The sequence below is a fragment of the Rutilus rutilus genome (genome assembly GCF_951802725.1).
Source record: "Rutilus rutilus genome assembly, chromosome: 21".
NCBI classification, from domain to species: domain Eukaryota; kingdom Metazoa; phylum Chordata; class Actinopteri; order Cypriniformes; family Leuciscidae; genus Rutilus; species Rutilus rutilus.
Genome location: NC_140226.1, coordinates 23,932,136 through 23,950,933, shown reverse-complemented (window position 1 = coordinate 23,950,933; position 18,798 = coordinate 23,932,136). Strand labels below are relative to the sequence as shown.

Below are 18,798 nucleotides of genomic sequence, written 5' to 3'. Positions count from 1 at the left end.
CCCCTCCTTTTCTCTCTCTCTCTCTCTCTCTCTCTCCATCCTCAGCTGCAGCGCTGCAGAGCATTGATTGTTTTTAACTTAGCTGTCAGCAGTTCTGACGTCGCTGGCTTTTGACACACACAAAGTTAAATATAGCTAAATCCCCTCGACTCAATTGTTTGCTACAGAAATAAAAGGTCATTGTCCTATGCTGTCATCTGCCGCTAATGCTTAGACTAATAGCTAAACACACAAAACATGCTTTGTGTGATGCATTTTGACAGCATTTAGTGATTTTGATTATAGCATCTGAGTGCAAATAGACCTGAAAGCAGATTCATATCTACAGATATAGCAACATTTATCAAATCAAACCGAATTCAAGCACAATAACTTAGAAGGTTATTGCAGTAAAGTTGACCGTAATCCCAATGCTATTTCAGTCTTACTTTAACTAAAAAGCTGGTGTTGACTGTGGACTGAGATTAAATCAGATGGCTTGACTAATTCAATCAAATTGTTAATCTTGGACTCCTCACAAGGAAATCCCTCACTATCACAAGGTAAATACAATCACGTTGTTGGGAACGTTTAGTTCTCTTGTGTTTTAAAGGCTATATTACGGAACTATCACAAACAGACAAATACAATGAAAGATGAGTGTCCTGTACTTACCTCTGCGATGAAGAGGTGCGTAAACCCACTCATCATATTCATCATCAGCATCCAGCTGCTCTCTGCGGCAGGGGAAGAAGTGTCCACGCTGCTCGGACAGAGAAGAAAGACCCAGGGCACCAAGGGTTCGAGGTTCAGGGTGACTTTTGCCCTCTGCCCACTCCCCCCTGTACCTCAGAAAGCTCCTCTCTCCCCACATCTCCCAGAATCAGCGCCAACAAAAAGCCTGACTCGAGCCGAAGTGTCAGGCACGTCTCCAAATGCCCCACATTTCCTTACGAAACGCAAACAGCAGCTTAGATCACTCTAACATGGAGGGATTTATAATAAACATGCTTGCAAAAACCAAGGGCGGGTCCTTCTGGAATATCCATGCTTCAAAATATGATGTTGAAATTGTCTTCATTCGCTCCACTACAAGCAGTGCTGGTTTTCAACATGCCTTTAAGCTCCAAAAATACATTCTTCTTTCTTTGTCTAAATGAGTTTGACTCCAAACAAGTAAAGTGCAGTCTCAGGAAGTCCGAAGAGAAACTTTGGACAGAAAGTGAAGAACTTCCTCTGCTCCCCAGCTGTGACACGTCGGTGCGTTGGCGTGAGCAAGTGTGTGTGTGTGTGCATACTCATGTGCTCCTCCAGCACGGCTGCTTCAGCTCCAGCAGGATTTTTGCATGCTCTTTCTTCAGGTGGAGCAAAATAAACTCCATCTGTTATGCTGCTCAATGAACAAGGCGATTCGAAGTAATATTAAACAGAACAGCTCCTGGCTAAACCACACGATTCTCACACTCCTTCTGTCTAATCTTCAAAAGGCAACACTTTTGGCGTGGTCCACACACACCCTATAAATAGATAAAGCAGATTAATTGATTTAGAGTGTCTTACAGGTGACAGGGGAAAAGCTCTTAGACCTGTCACATAGTGTGCCTGTTATTATAATGAATTATGCATGATTATTTATCATAATTATAGTATACAGAGTGACAGTACTCTGAAAAAATACAGCACAGAACAGGCTAAAAAGCAAAGAAGACATTTAATGTTACTTGTTTAGTGACCGATTAGCTACACTGATGGTACTATGCATCACTTTCCCAAAAGAAAAAAATACATCAATCTCTCTCTTCTAGAGTCTCTTGAGGCATAAAGACATTTTTAGGAGGACCAAAACTACAGAGAAAAGAAATATTTATGTGATCCATAAATCAGCTAATGCCATAATAAAACATGCACTTCAGAGATCCAAGTGGTGACTAAAAAAGCGACTAAAATCGCTAATGTGACCAAAGAATCCATGACCAAACCATGAGTCATTTTGTTGTTATTTCCAATTTTGTTCTAAAAAAATTTGGTGCAAAAATCTTTGCTTTTGAAACCATGAAAACAGAGTGACATTTATATTGCACAAATAATATATTTTTTTAACATATTTGAATCAACAAGTTAAATTAGTGAAATTCATCTAAATGAATATTTTTTCTTTGCTGGTGGAAAGTTTCTTTGGTCATATGTTCCTATTGACCCATATCTGGGCCACCATAGAGATGTATGTTTGATATAGTGAGCCAGTTGGCATAATCAGCTCGCCCATAGTCAAATGTTTCCCAAAAGCCTTGACATCAAGAGCAATCCAAATGTTCCAGACTGCTTTACATGGCATTAATCTGGAATACATGCTGACCCTAAAACACCGTGATGGCGCCAAAACCGTTCCAAAGTCTTAAATGCCACGATTTTGTACTGCACAATTCAGCAGTAATGCATATAAATTGATGATGGCTTTAAAAATCCTTAGATTCATTCACATGAATACATTAATTGTATTTACATCTATTCAGTGACACTGGTTATGTCCTCTTGGCATGCTGAGATGGATAATTAATGTCTAGTTTCTGTTTGCTGCTGAAGGAATTTACGATAATGTCAGAATAAAAACCTGAAACAATAATATAGCTAATTAGTTTAGGCACTATTATAATATTTTCATAAAAGTACACCATGTCTAGCTGCTAATCATCTACCTTACATCAGGACTATGCAGACTAGCAGACATCATATTTCAGCCACAAGAGGGTGCCATGGACCCAAACATACTATTGAATTTAATATTTGCCTAAAAAAAGACTTCATTTTAGCCAATAAATCTGTTAATGTCACTCAAGCACTAACTCAAGACATCATTACGTCCCTAACAGGCAGCCTTTCCTCATATTCAGGGATGATATTCAAGACTTTAAAAACATTAGATAAGGCATGATAAAATAAAGAGAGGGAAACATAAACTATCAAGCCAGAGCTGAAACAGATACCTGATACAGAAGCTTATCCGACACGCTTAGCTACCTTCCTGTTTACACAAGATTTTCACTCTTGCTCAGTGTTTTTGTACCATTTTGCCCCCATATTTCCTTCAGGGACAGACAGGGAACCCTGCTACAAAACACATCAACGTCCTTGACTTTAATTGTCACTCTTTTAAGTATGCAATTTTAGATATTTTTCAATAACAACATACATTTTAAATAAGAATACAATTAATTTTGTTTTTAGGTTATAGTTTTGGCAAGAAGGTTTCCATATGAACAAATAAAAGCAAATCAAGTTAGTTTGGATTTCTATTTCAGTGCATAAAGAAGCATTGAATACAATTTAATAAAGCTTATGGTTTTCAGTAACTATTGGAACCTCTACAATGAGTGTGTGCTCAGACTGCAAAGTTTAAATGAAATGGAAATGCAATCTCTTCCAGACAGACCACAACTGCGGTTTTACTTATGAGCTGGTCGACTCCACCCAAATAAACCAGTGAATTCAAATCTCTCCTTCCACACATACACATTCCAAAAAATGAATGTTGGCGGTATTTTGACAGGCACTTTCCTCACTAAAGCAGGACTAAACAACCCCAGGATCAGATGTTTTCAATTAGGATTAAATTGGAAAAAGGGAGCAGCAACAGCAGTGGAGTCGCATATTTCAACCATAAAGTCCAGTCATATGGCCTTGGCAAACTAATAAGCCATTAAAACCACATTAAGGGGACTTGTTGAACCATAACTAATGACCTCAACTGACAAATTTACCCCCGAGAACCTACTTTTACCTGTCATCCACCTTTGTTTTGTTTCTCTGGGTTGTTCTATTTGTTTTTGTATAAATAATAATAAAAAAAGCTGAAAACAGACCACAACAGTTTCTATAAATTATTATTTGACTTCATTCATCAATACCATGGAATATACATATTTATTGCCTTACAATGCATCCATTACAAACACTATACTATAATGTGTTTATTGTCATTTTCACTGCAAAGTGAAAAACATAATTTTATTAATCAGTATTTTTTTTTTATCTTGTTTTCCAATAAAAAGATCTAAACATACTTAAAACCAAATACATTTCTCTGACAAATTTGTTGCGGGCTGCAGCTAACAATTATTTTGATAATCGATTAATCTGTCAATTATTTTTTCGATTAATCGGATGAAAAAAATATTATTAAAAATGTTGTTTTTTTTATTAAAAATGTTTTTTAATTCATTACTTTAAACAATGTTATTGCAAATCCTACCCCAATGCTGTCCTCAACAATATGTGTAATATAGCTAAAGCCTATAAAAACAAATATAGCCTAGTGAATGTCTCGATGCAGGATGGTGTACACAAAAAGAAAAGTGTTAAAATACAAACATTACATTCTAAACCTAAATACAACACGGGGGACATGTCCCCATCGCTTTTATCCAGGGTCGATATTGTCCCCACCACTTTTGAAACATATCGCGGCACGGATGTACCAATACAAATAAAACATCTCCAGTTAACTAGCAGAGCATTCGTTTCGTTCGCTAGTTAAATAAGAGGCGATCTAGCGCTGAAATGTGTTTTTTTTTTAAATCAAGTGATCAAAGTGCTCGTTGTCGCTGCGATCAGTGGCGCGGATACAGTGTTCTCTTGTGTCTTCACTCGGACGCGCGCTTCAATCCGTTGTGGAGACACTCTATTCGTTACGGTGAAATCACAAAACAAAATGCACACAAACGTGTCCCTGCTTGATATACAACCACTGATAAACATAATCGGTTTTGATGATGAAAAAAAAAAAACTATACGAATGCGGATTAGAACCCAGAACCTCTTAACATGCTTGTCAAAAATTGTGCCGCTGGACCATTGCTGAATATACGTAGCCTACAATATCAATAGACGTGAATGTATTTATCACATGAAAATTCTCGCCACTAACAACATATATTAGATCTCATTATACGACCAATTAAATCCAAAATTAAACCCAATGTACTATTTAAATCGACATCGTAATGATATTGTTATTAAACGTGACGCATCTGTCAAAGCAGGACAGGGCAAGACGCGGCAAATGCTTATGCTTTTGTTTGAAGCGCTTATTAATATATAGAGCATTCTCATGTTTCGGACAACATTGATCATGTAGCCTACCTTTCCCGCAGCAGCTCACTCTGATTTCCATATGTGTTTTGACCATATAAATGTGTTATTCAGTATTAACTACTGTCACGCGATGTGACTAGCTGGTAGTTTCCCGGTCACAGCGCGCAGACGCGACTAATCGATAATCAAATTCGTTGTCGATTATTTTCATTTTCTATAAAATCGATTTGATCGATTAGTTGCTGCATCCCGTGCGGTTTATGCTTAAAACAAGGGTAAAAATCACAATTGGATTAAAAAGGGTAAAAATATATAAATTCTCTGAAAACAATAGGCCTAAGACCTTTCACATTTTTCCTTCTCAAGTAGGCCTAATAGCCTACATTTATGATTTGACCTCTACTGAGATCAACAGCACAATACAATAAATTTGGCTTAATTTTAAATAACTTATAAAACATATTTGTTCCAAGCCTTTATCTTTTCATGCTGTTTTCCTCTAAACTCTCTCAAACAATCAGATGGGACCCCCATAGGCTATCAATCACCTTCATAATGTCTTAAAGTTTTTTTTTATGTGACATCTATGGCCTCCTCGATGAAAAAAACAACAACTTTAAGACATTCTGAAGGTGATTTTAGGTGTTTCTGCCCTTATTGAAAGCCTTTAAATAATGAATTAGATGGTCTGAGTTGATATGCATCTATAGATATAGCTATAGCAAAACGGCTTGAATCTTCAATAAATGATAAACAGACCATCTCAATGAGTATTAAACAAGTTTATTTGTAACCTTGTAACGTCATCTTGAAGAGTTCTTTTCACTTTGCCTTGTAGACAAGTGGCTTTTCAATTATATAGGCCAACCAAAGTCTACAATAGGCTGAATGTAGACTACCTTAATTTCAAGTTCAATAGGAAACTTGTTTACAGATTTTCTTCCTCTACTGGCAGCAGCCATTCCAGTGGTTATAAGGTTCCTTTCACTCTATAGTCTCAGCCAGAGAGACATCACAGAGAGGAAATATTCACAAAACCAGAGGAAATCCTGAAGTCTGTCACTGTTGTATCTCACTCATCCCCTCTCTCTTATATCTAAATTATCATATCTGTGTTATTCCAGTATCACAGCTGTCACCACAAACTTCACATATGGTCACCATTTGCATCAGCAAGCTTGACCACAGCATAGTTTATCATAGTGAAATTTTACAGTAATATTTGAAAGAAATAGAGAAATAAAGTTGTGAGATATGAAATCGTAATTAACATGAGGTGGACAGTACAGATACAAAATGGAGATGCTCAACCAAGTCAAAAGCCAAAACATATGAGGCATATCATGAAATCAATTTCCTGACAAACTTTGAGGAGGATCCCTTCAAAAATCCTGTTGATATACAGTATACTGGCCTTCAGATTTTTACAGCTCCGTGTGAGGAATGAAGCTTATCTGTATATAAACAAGTTAAAAGAATGTTCATAAAAAAACATCTCTGTTATATTTGCTACTGTGTGAGGCACATTTGATAAGACCACCTTGTAACAAAGTTGAGGAGTCTATGCCTGTGTGGGTTTATGCTGGGAGTATTGTCTGAAAACAATAACTCAAACTCGGTTAAACTGCACAGAGGCAGTGGGGGCGATTCTTCGGTTTCAGACTTCCAGGTGTGAATCTGCTGGACGACTGAGGGATTTAGGAATGTGCTGGATTTTTCCGCTAAGGAGGAAAATCATATTTCTTTTTCAGCCCGAATAAGCATCCCAGTCCCACACTGACCTACTTCTCCACATCCCCATGAGATCTTTTAATTAGTCTGAAGTGAAGGGCAAACTGAAGGGGAATCGACACAAAAGACACCCACGTGCTGAAGAAGAACAATTCACAGATACCATTACTTGGAAAACAATAACTAGAATTCACTCTAGGCTGAAGCCTACAGTTTAGGAATTCCCAAAACATAATGAGCAATTTAGAAATTAAACAATGAAAAAAGCTCTACTGGGAAAATAAACTAGCCTAGGATTGCTGGTCTCCCAGGTTGGTTTTAGAGTGAATTTTTTTTTTTTTTTTTTTTTCATAACCAGCTTGACAACCAACTTTTACATCTTACAATGTTATCTTGAGCTAGTCATGCAAAACGGCCTCGGCAGAAAGTTGGACTGAGGCCATGAGAAGGCAAATTATCTGGAACAGGAGAGACTGAGAGGCTTCTGCATTGAAAATGGGGACTAAAGGCCAAAACAACTAGAATTAAACTAAATGAAAGCATCAGGCCCTGACCTCTGTGATTCACGTTGGCATGAACCCGTAAGAGTACTTTACTCCAGCTCTGCCATGACTAAATAAACTCAATAACAAAAGCTCTTCAATCACAGAGACTGCTCTCAATGCCAAGCTGGATGTAAATTCAGGGCCGCTTCGTCCAAGCACAAGACACTTATTGTTGAGGCAGAGGCAGGCCAGTCAGTTTAATGACGCTGAATGCACAGTAAAGTTTCAGCTTAAAAAGGAAAGTCTGCTGTATCATTAGATTCTGACATGGTAGACTCAAATACACCTTTACATCAGAGGCATGGAAGTGCAATCAAACTAGAACCACATTATTGCACTACTACTCTGCCATCTCTTACATTATTACTCCTCATTCCCATTGTTTTTTGGCCTACGTAAGAAGTACCTGCATGCCATTCTCCTTCCATTACTGTAATTATATTAGACCTACTACTTTCGTTCCATCAAATTAGATTCTTTGAGAAAATTGACGAGTTAAAATCTCACCAGACATGATCTACTCACTAGAGCCTTTCACAGCAAGCTTTTAGTCCAGCTCATAAATATAGCATACTGTTACTAAAAATCAAACTTCTTTCAGCAAGAAAGAAAATGTGAAACAGTGGCATAGAAACCATACCCTTTCACATGTAAATCTTATAAATAAAAGTCTAAATTCTGTGCAGGTGTGAAAACACAACAGTTCACAAATTAGAGATATCCTAATAGTCTAAAATGATAATTTGTATATAATTATAACTAAGGGTTTATCTGAACAAGCCAATCAGTCATCCCATGATTAGACGTAAAACTGATGCTTTTATTTGTATAAACAGCCTATATATTTGGAGAAGACGCGATGGAGTGTGTGGCTGGCTAAACTATGCTTGTTCTTTTTTGGAGCGCTAGAGTACTACATGAAATATCTAGAACAAAATTAAACATGATCAATCGTATCCTAAATGAACTGTATTGAACCGTATTCAAATGTGACCTCCAAATGCGTCCTTCGTTTCCTGTGAAATGAAGGACACAACAGATGGATCCTTCGTGGCCTTGTCACGCAAGTGACAACAGGATTTTTTTTTTGAGAAATTGCCAAGTATTGGGTTTCAAATATCTAATGATAATAAAAAAAAACTTTTAACGCAGTGTAAATGTTGACTTATATCTTTCTAAGATGCGATTATATATAGTTTATACTCTTTATTATAGAAACATATTTTGACAGTTTGTGAACCCTGTTTTGTTTTCAGACAGTTTAATATAACTTTAAAAAAAAGTCCAATTCAAAAGTTACTGGCACTCATCAATGGCAGCTGTCACAGTTTCTAGGTGACAAGAACAATCCACAGTAGGCAAGATTTAACAATGCTCGTTCCAACCTTTCTGGCCTTCGAAGGATGCAGCCTCTGAAGTCAGAGTCCTTCGAAGGATGCAGCCTCTGAATTGGGACACAGCTCATGGTTTCTTAGCATGTTTTCATTTGTTGTCATAGCAACTCATTGTTAAATTGATTTGATTAACCTGCTCCTTGTTTAGCTATTTGGTTTCTGTGTATTTATAGCCATTAGTTTTAGTCATTCTTTGTCCATTCTAATCTATGCTGAGTTGTATTATTCTCCTGCAGTTTTACTCCTGTGTGTTTTTTGTTTAGCAAAGTATTGTTAATAAATGTGACTGCTGTGTTTAGATCCTGCCTCTACTCTTTCTTTGTTGCAACCAACCATGACACACAGAAGCTTGATTCTGGACTCAATGTTAAGTTTACTAACACAATTTCACCATAATTAAAGAATTAAAGGCAGGGTAGGTAGAAATGGTCTAAAATTTTTATTTTTCAAATTTGTTTAAACTTTATGTACATATCAATACATAATTAAAATGTAAGTACTCTGAAAAAGAAAGTATCAAAATCGAGTGTCTGTAGACCTCTCACGACTGTTTTAAAGACATCTCATTATTTCCATTCACTCCACCCCCTCATTTCTGTGCTTCTTCCAAAGCCTCGCCCCCAAAACACATGAACGCGCGACTCCGACCGCTGAGCTAGAGGACGCATTATTTACCTGAGACAAGCGGAGGGGAAGGGGCATTTTTTTGCCTGGTTTGCCTTCACTAACTGCATATGCCGGTACTGTAAATTTAGATTGCTCTTTCTCTGCCATTGTTTTGGTATTCCTAGGTTCAGTGCCTTCTTCTTCTTCTTCGATAGATTTTATTGGCAGCTTGCAAACATAGTGCATTACCGCCATCTACTGGACGGAGGTGTGATCAGGTTCCGTGCCTCTCGCACTCCTCAAATCAAACGGTCGCGCGCAAGTGGGCAGGTGCTGTGTGGCAAAAGGGTGGTTGCCATGGTTGCGAGAGAGTGACAGTCGCCTAAGCCAATCCTTTGATTCGTCCCGAATCGAAATAATGAGCTGTGTTTAATACAGATTAAACGGTCTAGAGTCACTTGATTTTTATACTCTTTTTTTCAGAGTTCTTACATTTTAATTATGTATTGATATATATAGAAAGTTTTAACAAATTTGGATCTTTAATTTTTAATAAATCCTACCTACCCTGCCTTTAAGCCCAGAATTAAAGCTACAATATGTTTGTTTGTTTTTCGCCGCTAGGGGTCGCTAACCTCTTATAATAACAAAGGCGAAGGTTGATGACGCAGTGATAAGCAGAATCATGGAACTTGCCGTCATGCTGATGGATCTAATAATGTTTATGGATGAGTGAAAACATTCATATTTTTTAACATGACAGTGGTATGAAGCAGGGCGCGATTGCTAATGAGAGACAGATATCAGCGCCACACGCGAGTCCCGCGGATATAAAGAAATTAGGACATACTGCAACTAACCGCAAGTGCTGAATTACTACTTACACAGGTCAGTTTATTTGACAAATTAATATTGTGAGGTAACGCAGCGCTGTTAGACTTGGTCTAACGTTACACTATCATACTAAACAGCATTTGAGTGTGTTGAAAGTTATAATGTTATTCTATGTGTTAGTTTGTTGGCTATATAAGACTAGCAGTAAGCTAAATCAACATTAGAATAACATACTGATCATATTCTAACATTTCATCATGTTGAGCTATATAACATTGATTTGTTTTTGTACATTTGCTCACCTGTCTAATAAAGTACATGCAAGAGCGACGGCTCTGTCAAGTCGAAGTTTGCCGTGAAGCTCCCGGCATCTCGAAAACGCCACGCTGATATTGATCCTCGTTTTAGTTCTCCTTTTGTCCCAAAGTCTGCTTGCCATGATTCATAATGTCTGAACGAAACAACAACAGCGTGGCACTAAACATTACGCAGTTGTCCACATCTGTCGCCATGGTTACTATGGCAGTACAAGCAGAAACCAGGGATAACGCGGATATTACGTCATTGACAGGCGACAAGGGACGGGCACTATTTAAAATTGTGAATTTGTCTGAATTTACAAATTCTTGTAAACATTTAGGATAATGTAAGTACATAATTGAAATAAATATATAACACTGTGCAAGTGGTTTTTGGATATTTTGATACAAAATTCGTACATATTATACCTTTAAATTAAAATGGAAAAGTAGTAAAGGGTGTGCATACGAAGCCCTCTGCTTCCATTTACACAGAACCATTTCCCAACAAAAACTTCCAGAAAGGAAAGGAAACATTAAGTCCAGAGGGTCCATAAAAATCTGTCATGAAATAAAAATAAGCCCACAAGTTCCACCAAGATAGACTTTACAGCAGTTCCAGTGAGTCATCTATTGTCTGGATGGGAGAGTTATGTGATACAACTGTCTAAACAACATGATGTCACAACAGTCAAGAGTGCAAAACTTTCCCATTTGAGAGAAACAGAAGAGTGATCACAAGTTGTATTTTAGTCACTGAACAAAAACAAAAAAACACACATTCAACAAGATACATTGTGAAAGTACATGTAAACTTAAAAAACTGTCTTAAAGTCTAAAAACCTTCATCATCTGCAGTCTAATAGTTTATATGAACTTTCAAGTAGATATCTACAATACACCAAAAATATTAGTCACAAGGTGTGAATCTTCCATCGTTGTTATCATGGAGAGTACTGCTATTTTAACTCGATTGCATTCATTAAAGACTTGAACTTCTAACTAGTAAGTTAATTTGAAGTTTATAGATGTAAATAAATTAAAGGTATTCAAAGACAATGTTCCTGATCCAATAATGATTCATTTGTTGGACAGCTATCCAGTATTTTGGTCAAGCCATTTTGAAATATTAAGCATTCAACCTTTTGCAGGCCAGATTTCATATATCAGATTGCAACAGTCCGTATCTCCTTCAATGTGGACTTCAGAGGATTCTCAACTGATACTAGATTTTCATGGATTTGAATAGAATCATTAACCAAGGTTCCAGCTTTCAACTCTTAGGAACTCAAAGCTCTCTGCTTCTATTCAATTATTCCCCATTTGAGCAGAAAATAAAAAAACACAACAGGTCAATGTCTATTCCTTTTGTAGAAAGACAGTAGGAGGGAAAAGGAAAAGCAATTTGGAAAGAATATAAGCACACATACAGCAGGAAAAAAAGATATTTCCCCAATTATAATGAGGGAAATATCACATATAGACAAAGAAAGAGGGTGTGCATTCATCTGGCTGTGATAAAAACACAGTATCAGTGAGAGACTTCATAAGGGCTGGACCAACATCTGGTTTCGACATGCTTTCCCCCTGCAGACGAACTCTGAGGAATGGGTTAGAGGAGCTTTCTGAGGGAAGGAGGGAGGAGGGTAGGAATATAACAGCTGGATTGCATATTGTGACACAATATGTGTATGGTTTATACATTTCAGACCCAGCAGTAAATATACTATGCTTTGTAGTTGCTATTGTCAGAACAAACCAAATATGGGGGGCTGATGTATCCCAGAAAATGTTTGTGCAAAATGTTTCATTCTGTGTTGCATTATAACCTAATGCATGTATTTATTCTTTAATCAAAATTAAATAAATTGTTCTGCTTTGATTGACATCACCACCATAGACATTAAGGGAGAATGTCCCATTCAGAATAATGGTCATCCAATGTTGTTTTTTTCCGTCTCTGTGAACGGGAAGTTGCAAATGACATAACTTCGGTGTTGTGATGTATTTCCAAGTGAAACGGAATACTGAATAGAAGGCAGGGTTTTAAGGATATTCAACCTCAAACTGACATCATCAGAGAAGGAACGCCATTTCAGAGCGTAATTTTTTGTGTGTAAATAGGGTCAATTTTGATTTCATGATGACATCTGGTCACCCTCGGGTCTTATTTTGTTGCATCCGTGCCTTTAACTATACTTTTCAATCAATTCCATTGCATAAGATCAAGATCAAGATCAACAATTTGTACCTGTAGGCTAAGTTTAAATTATTCAAAAATGGACTGGAAAATCAGTAGTGAGATCAATATGATTTTTCTATTTCTGTTGAAGATTAGCCTGATGTTATTTGTCATTTGTCTGATCATTTTAGTTTTATTTCTATCGACCGTATATTCTGTGTCAGCATGCAGCAGACAAAGAAATTACTCTCTTTTTCATTCTTAGTACCTTTTAATATATCGTCCGGGGCTGGACGTCTGGAGCACACATGTATCCACTTATGCGCTGTTTCCTGCACTCCACTCACCTTACTCTGGGCTTAGTTCTAGAGGCAGAGCCAGTGAAAACACCCATTGTTTTCTTTGGAGGTGAAAGCATTGCAGGGAATTGCTGAACAGAAGTGCAACATACTGACCATGGAGATACACAGAAATATGTGGACGCAGAGAAGGCAATGAGAAAAAGGAGATAAAGAAGACTCATTACTGGCAACTTGGTCAAATCCTTAGAGGATTCAAGGATTGCATTACATTGGTGTGACTGATATTGTAATGAATGACAAAATATTTTAGTATCATTAAGCAGACTTACACTATATGCAGGAGAAATACATTCCAAAATAATCCATTATGACCAAAACCACAACCGCCTTCACATGCTCACAAAATGGTGAATACAGGTACCAGAAGACCTCAATGATCGATGTCCCAACCATTACTATTGGCACAGTAGTCTGTCCCAAAAAAAAAAAAAAAACGATTTATTTGTTCTAATTGGAGAAGCAATTCACAATCAGAGCGTGAAAAGCAGCGGGCAACCACAGGTGCCATGAGATAAACGTGCAACACAGTAAAGCCTGAATTCCACATCCAGTCAAAGCCAAGCATCTAGAAAGGAATTTGGAATTAATGATCTGGAATCATGCACTAGCGTTATGGCAAGCCAATTCAACATTTATTCCTTAAAATTAACTAGCATATATTTTATCTTAATAGGTCTTGTTTTTATTCATTTTCATAGTGGTATTCATTACATACTAGTCGCAACTACATTCAATTAGTTTATTATTTCTTTACTACTACTAGTGTCTCAATAGTAACAACTATTCCATTGCTGTAGCCTACTGGTGATAAATTGCACAGTTTTGCATTTGAATTACAGGTATTACAATTTGTGGTTTGCATATCACTTATTTACTTTAGATTAAAGCACACTTGAATTGTGCAATAGGCCTAACCTTTTCAGTAACCTTTCTTTATGTAGCTATACTAGTAATTATTTATAATTAGGCTACTGTTGTCTATTCCACATAACTGAATAGCTAGATTGTAGTCACAGTTTTTTTTAATAAGTAGGCCTCCTTATCTAATGAATAGTTAATAGTATAGTATGAATATAATGCATGAATAATAATCACTTTTTGGTTGCTTTCTAGTCGTTTAAAAATAAGTTTTATAACATAAATATAAATACTAGGTAAGCAATATGCTTGCCACATTGTGGTTGAATACATGAAGGGCATGAACTCACGGATTGTGGTCCTCTTATGTCTGAGATTTCGTACAGTGTCCTGCAGTGAATCCAGTCTGTGCTGCAGCGCAGAAGCTTTATTGATCACCAGCTCTGCTTCAGTCTGGATCTCCACAAACATGCTGCTCGCGTGCCGTGACAGGTCGGACAGCTGACGGAGGATGTTGATCAAAGTTTGACAGTTCACAGCATCCAGGGAAATAAATACATCCCTGGTAACTTCCAGTCGTCCTCTGTTTATTCTGCCCAGGCTCCGGGGCTCCACTATTCTCTTATGAAACGGCATTTTTCATGGGAAAGACCCAGTTGTTTGTTATTCCACTTGTCCGTTAGAAGTGTGAATTGTTCTTGTCCAGTCAGGTGTTGTAACCTGTTCTGCAAACATCCTGACATCCCGCCTCATGATTCAAAGGATCCTGCCCTTATTCTTCTGGAGGAGCGCTTTCTGAAACTTTCTTCTGGGGAATCGGTTCTCATGGCAAACTCAAAAACATGGAATCTGGAGCATCAGGCGGATCTGGAATGTGGATCTCACGCCATGCAGCTCCAGAGGAACTTTTATACAATAACATAGTCTAACTTGAATTAATTGATTATGAATCGCTTTTTAACAATTACACTTATGATGCATTCTTTTTTATTAAATTAACAGAATTTATTTTACTAATGAAATCGAGAAGGTGATTTCCTGTCATTTCTCAAATAGCTGTAACCTACATTTAGGCTACAGTTGGTCTCGGTCGCTTTGGTAAGTTTAGTCGAATCACTCATTTGCAAACCAGTGCATTTCTCCAAACAATTCTTATACACAGCACCACTCAATGGATTACTTTGCCTATAACTTGTTCAAATTCCTTTCATAAGTCAAAAGTAGGCTAGACCTAATTCATGTCAATGATATCGGTGCCATCAGAATGACAAGTCCCACAGACAATATAGATATACACTGTTTATGTTAACATGACATAAACAATTCTAAGACATAATCAATTATAAACAAATAAAACTAAACTATACATAATAAATTGCATGAATGTACCAAAGCATTGACGATTTGTTCAGAAGAATGAGGAATTACGTTAGCCTACAAGTGATAAGATGATGTGGAGGTTGAACAAGCAGGGGTTTTTTTTGTGAAAAAAAAACAACCTAAAATCAGTTGTTACCTGAGAAATTTACCAAGAGACTGAGAAAAAATATATCTAACGTAGTTCATTAGTTTATTTATTTAGCAGGAAAAATAATTGGAAAGGGAACACAGCAATGTAATGCTGGTAAAGTGCGCCCTCGTGTGGCATTTCATTGAAAAAAACTTTCTTTCTTTCTTTCTTTCTTTCTTTCTTTCTTTCTTTCTTTCTTTCTTTCTTTCTTTCTTTCTTTCTTTCTTTCTTTCTTTCTTTCTTTCTTTCTTTCTTTCTTTCTTTTTAAATGTAGCCTACTTCTTTCCTTTAAAACAGAGAGAATAACACACTTATACCTCCACTTTTGACTATAGGCTAGACTAGACACTTTTGTCAAGTTTATGAAATACTTGGTTATCCAGAAACAATCTCTAGGAAAGTTATGCTTTTCATGAAATGTAAGTCTTTATGTTGTTATTACGTTACTATTTTCTGTAGGTTTAAGGTTTAGATTTAATTAAAGCAATAAGTCATTCTAAAATGTTCTTTTCTGAAAATTAATTTGTGCTGCTGAAAAGGAGCAGGAGGACACCATAATCATGACTAAGATTAAGATTATGATCTATTTGGGACATGATTGAAAATAATATTTATTTGTTTATGTATTTGTGGTTAAGTAGGTCAATTAAATATAAAATATGTTGATGTACAATATATTTATTTGTATTGAATAGTATTTGTGAATTGATGTTATTTTTTTTCTATTTCTGCTCTATTCCTCATAAGACCAATATTATCTTGCAATAATAACTTAGTAAGAAATGAAAAATTATGTGGAGCAATATATGTTTAATTAGTATAAATGCAGATTATTATATATACAACTAATTTGTTTCCAAATAATAAATCCTGATTAAAACATTTTAGTTGAATGACCTAGTTGATCAAACATATTTTTTAAAGTTGGAGACCAGTTTGGGTCAACCAAAAATAATTAATGTAACACTTTGAAGAGGGTTAAGTGAATTTAAATTAAATTAAGTGAACGTTTAAAAAAAAATAATAATAATAAAAAAATTTTTTAGCTGAACCTGCTTGCAATTTTACAGTGTAGGCTTACAACCATTTTCATGAGCCTTGTCTTGTGGCAATAAAAAGTCCATTTTGAAAGAAAGAAAGAAAGAAAGAAAGAAAGAAAGAAAGAAAGAAAGAAAGAAAGAAAGAAAGAAAGAAAGAAAGAAAGAAAGAAAGAAAGAAAGAAATGGGCCTCGCTGTGATGTTTTTTTAGCTGGTGAGGGGGCAGCAGAGTGTCATTGAAACACACTCAGCCCCTCCCTCTTAAAGGCTCTTCTGCGCTCAGTGCTCGCGCACATCTCGTCGTCAGCCATGTTGTTTGTATGACAGCGTACAGCAACAGGTTGTCAAAGATTCTCAATAAAACACTACATAAAATCTTTAAAGAAACTCTGAAAGCCGATTGTCGTCACCTTAATACAGAGGACAATGGAAAAGGATATGTTTTCCTCCCAGGAGATTTCGCAAAGTCAGTAATGCTGTTGTGTAATGTGAGTAGCCTAACGTTACCTCCTGTAATACTGTTAAAATGTCTGCTCGCTTTAATGTTATGTGATTTAAACATACTTTATAACTGGCTATAGTGTAGTTACAATACACATATTGTATATTTTTTTATGTTACATATAATGTTGAGCGTTTTCTGGTGGTTATCATTTGGTTTTACAGTTGCTGTGTGTGATGAGTTGAGAAAGTGTCCAGTTTCACCCTCTTCAAAGTCCTTCAGAGCTTCATATTACTATTATTAAGAGCTCATTGTGAGTCATATGTCTCACTACATGTTAAAGAACCGATTCAAAGTCCTTTCAAACATACATTCTTCTCACAACCTGCCAGACAAGTGGCAAACTCGTCTGTCTGCATTTCACGCAGATCGTTAAGCAGTGTAATGTCTAGTGGAGCTCAACAAGAAAAAGAGCGAGATTTATTTACTTTTATCTTGGTGGTTATTATAATGCTACCATGATTCATACATGACAATCACCGGAAAATGATCTAGAATAGATGATGGTCATGAGATGGCTGTTTTGGTGTTGGCATGATGCGTATGGACAGCATTTTTGGGCATCACAGTCTGTCTCTGTCTGATATTCATGAGGCAGGTCAGTGTTTCAGATCCATTCATTGGTTCCTAATGGTTTGTCATCATTTTTTGTACTGTTGTATAGATTGGTGATCATATTGATCAGTTTGCACCTGACATCTTTCTTTATACGGCTGCAGTTACCCTGTGCTGTTAACATTATATAACATTACATAACATTGTAAATGCTGAGCTTTTGATTAAGGATCTTTTAAGTTAATATTAATATAGTTGATTCCGTTGATTCCCTTAGTTTTTAAGGAAATGTCCTTGCAGACCTCGGGTCAGTGAAAGGAAATGATTAATCAAGCCATAATGACTTGATTTTTGTCCTCTATTTTCAGGTGAATGATCAGAGACGTATTCTCTGCGGTTAACCACAGGCATTATGCTTATCTACCAAATGACCAATTAATATTTTACATTAGAAATAGATTGGATTACATAGTTGTTCAAGATCACACTTCTTTTTCATGTTTATCTTCATTGCTTGGACTTATCTGCCCTTCAATCCAAATGCTCAAAACATCTCACGTTGTCTAAGCAGACTAATGAACCGATCCATTCTGAGTGTGTTACTGTGCTAGAGCCTGCTGGGAAAAGAGCTCCAATATTTTTTGGTCATTTAGAAAAAGAGACACTTGGGGATGTTGGGTATCATTGTAGTGTTGCACGATATACCGGTACTAGAAAGTTATTGCGATCCCCTGCTTTTATGTATGATTTCTCATTTTACTAGTACCAGTACTTTAAGAATGACAGTGTTTTAATAAGAGCCAATTTCCTAAATTGCATCGACATGCAACCGCTGCTTCCATTCCCTGCATGCACACCGGCTGTGCAAAACTTCATATATCCGCGGGACTGCTTAAAGTCATTGACACGTTAAAGCAATAAAGAAACATGCATGAATGAGAAAATAAAGTGTGGGATGTGCTTGAGCGCGAGGCATATATTCCGTCCCCCGGAGTCTTTGAGTTTTGGTAATATGTAATGTAATCTTGTTAAAGCAGATTTCATAAAATTGGTATCGGGAAAAAGTATCGTTCAGGAACCGGTATCGATATCGATAACGAACATTTTTGAAGGATAACCAGCCCTAACTATCAAACACCCAAAGCGTGCGCACAGAAAGCCGCCTACCAGACAGCATGCGATCAGCAAAATGCCTGTTTTGGCTAGTATTCACATAAACACAGTTGGTTATAACTTCGGAAAACTGAGGAAAAAATCGGATGTGTGTCAATAGGATCCGTGCATTAGAGTCTTAAAGTGACAGCAGCCTAAT

General features: G+C 36.7%; 2 protein-coding genes across 5 annotated transcripts in view; one reads left to right on the top strand and one right to left on the bottom strand.

Annotated features, from left to right (window-relative positions):
• Positions 1-15,405, bottom strand: part of nhsl1a (NHS-like 1a) — a 52,659-nt gene extending 37,254 nt beyond the window's left edge. For 2 of the 3 annotated variants that reach the window (XM_084393977.1, XM_084393983.1), the window contains exon 1: positions 655-1,461. In XM_084393977.1, coding sequence (XP_084250103.1) covers positions 655-853 — 199 coding nt within the window. In that variant the 5' untranslated portion in view covers positions 854-1,461. Of the gene's footprint in view, positions 1-654; positions 1,462-14,231 lie in introns of those variants that run through there. The other variant, XM_084393976.1, reaches the window with a different exon arrangement.
• Positions 15,406-16,717: 1,312 nt separating this feature from the next.
• The window catches only part of itsn2b (intersectin 2b), a 31,549-nt gene continuing 29,468 nt past the window's right edge, over positions 16,718-18,798 (top strand). For both annotated transcript variants that reach the window (XM_084393973.1, XM_084393972.1), the window contains exon 1: positions 16,718-16,917. The gene's annotated coding sequence lies outside the window, so the exon portion shown is untranslated. The remainder of the gene's footprint in view (positions 16,918-18,798) is intronic.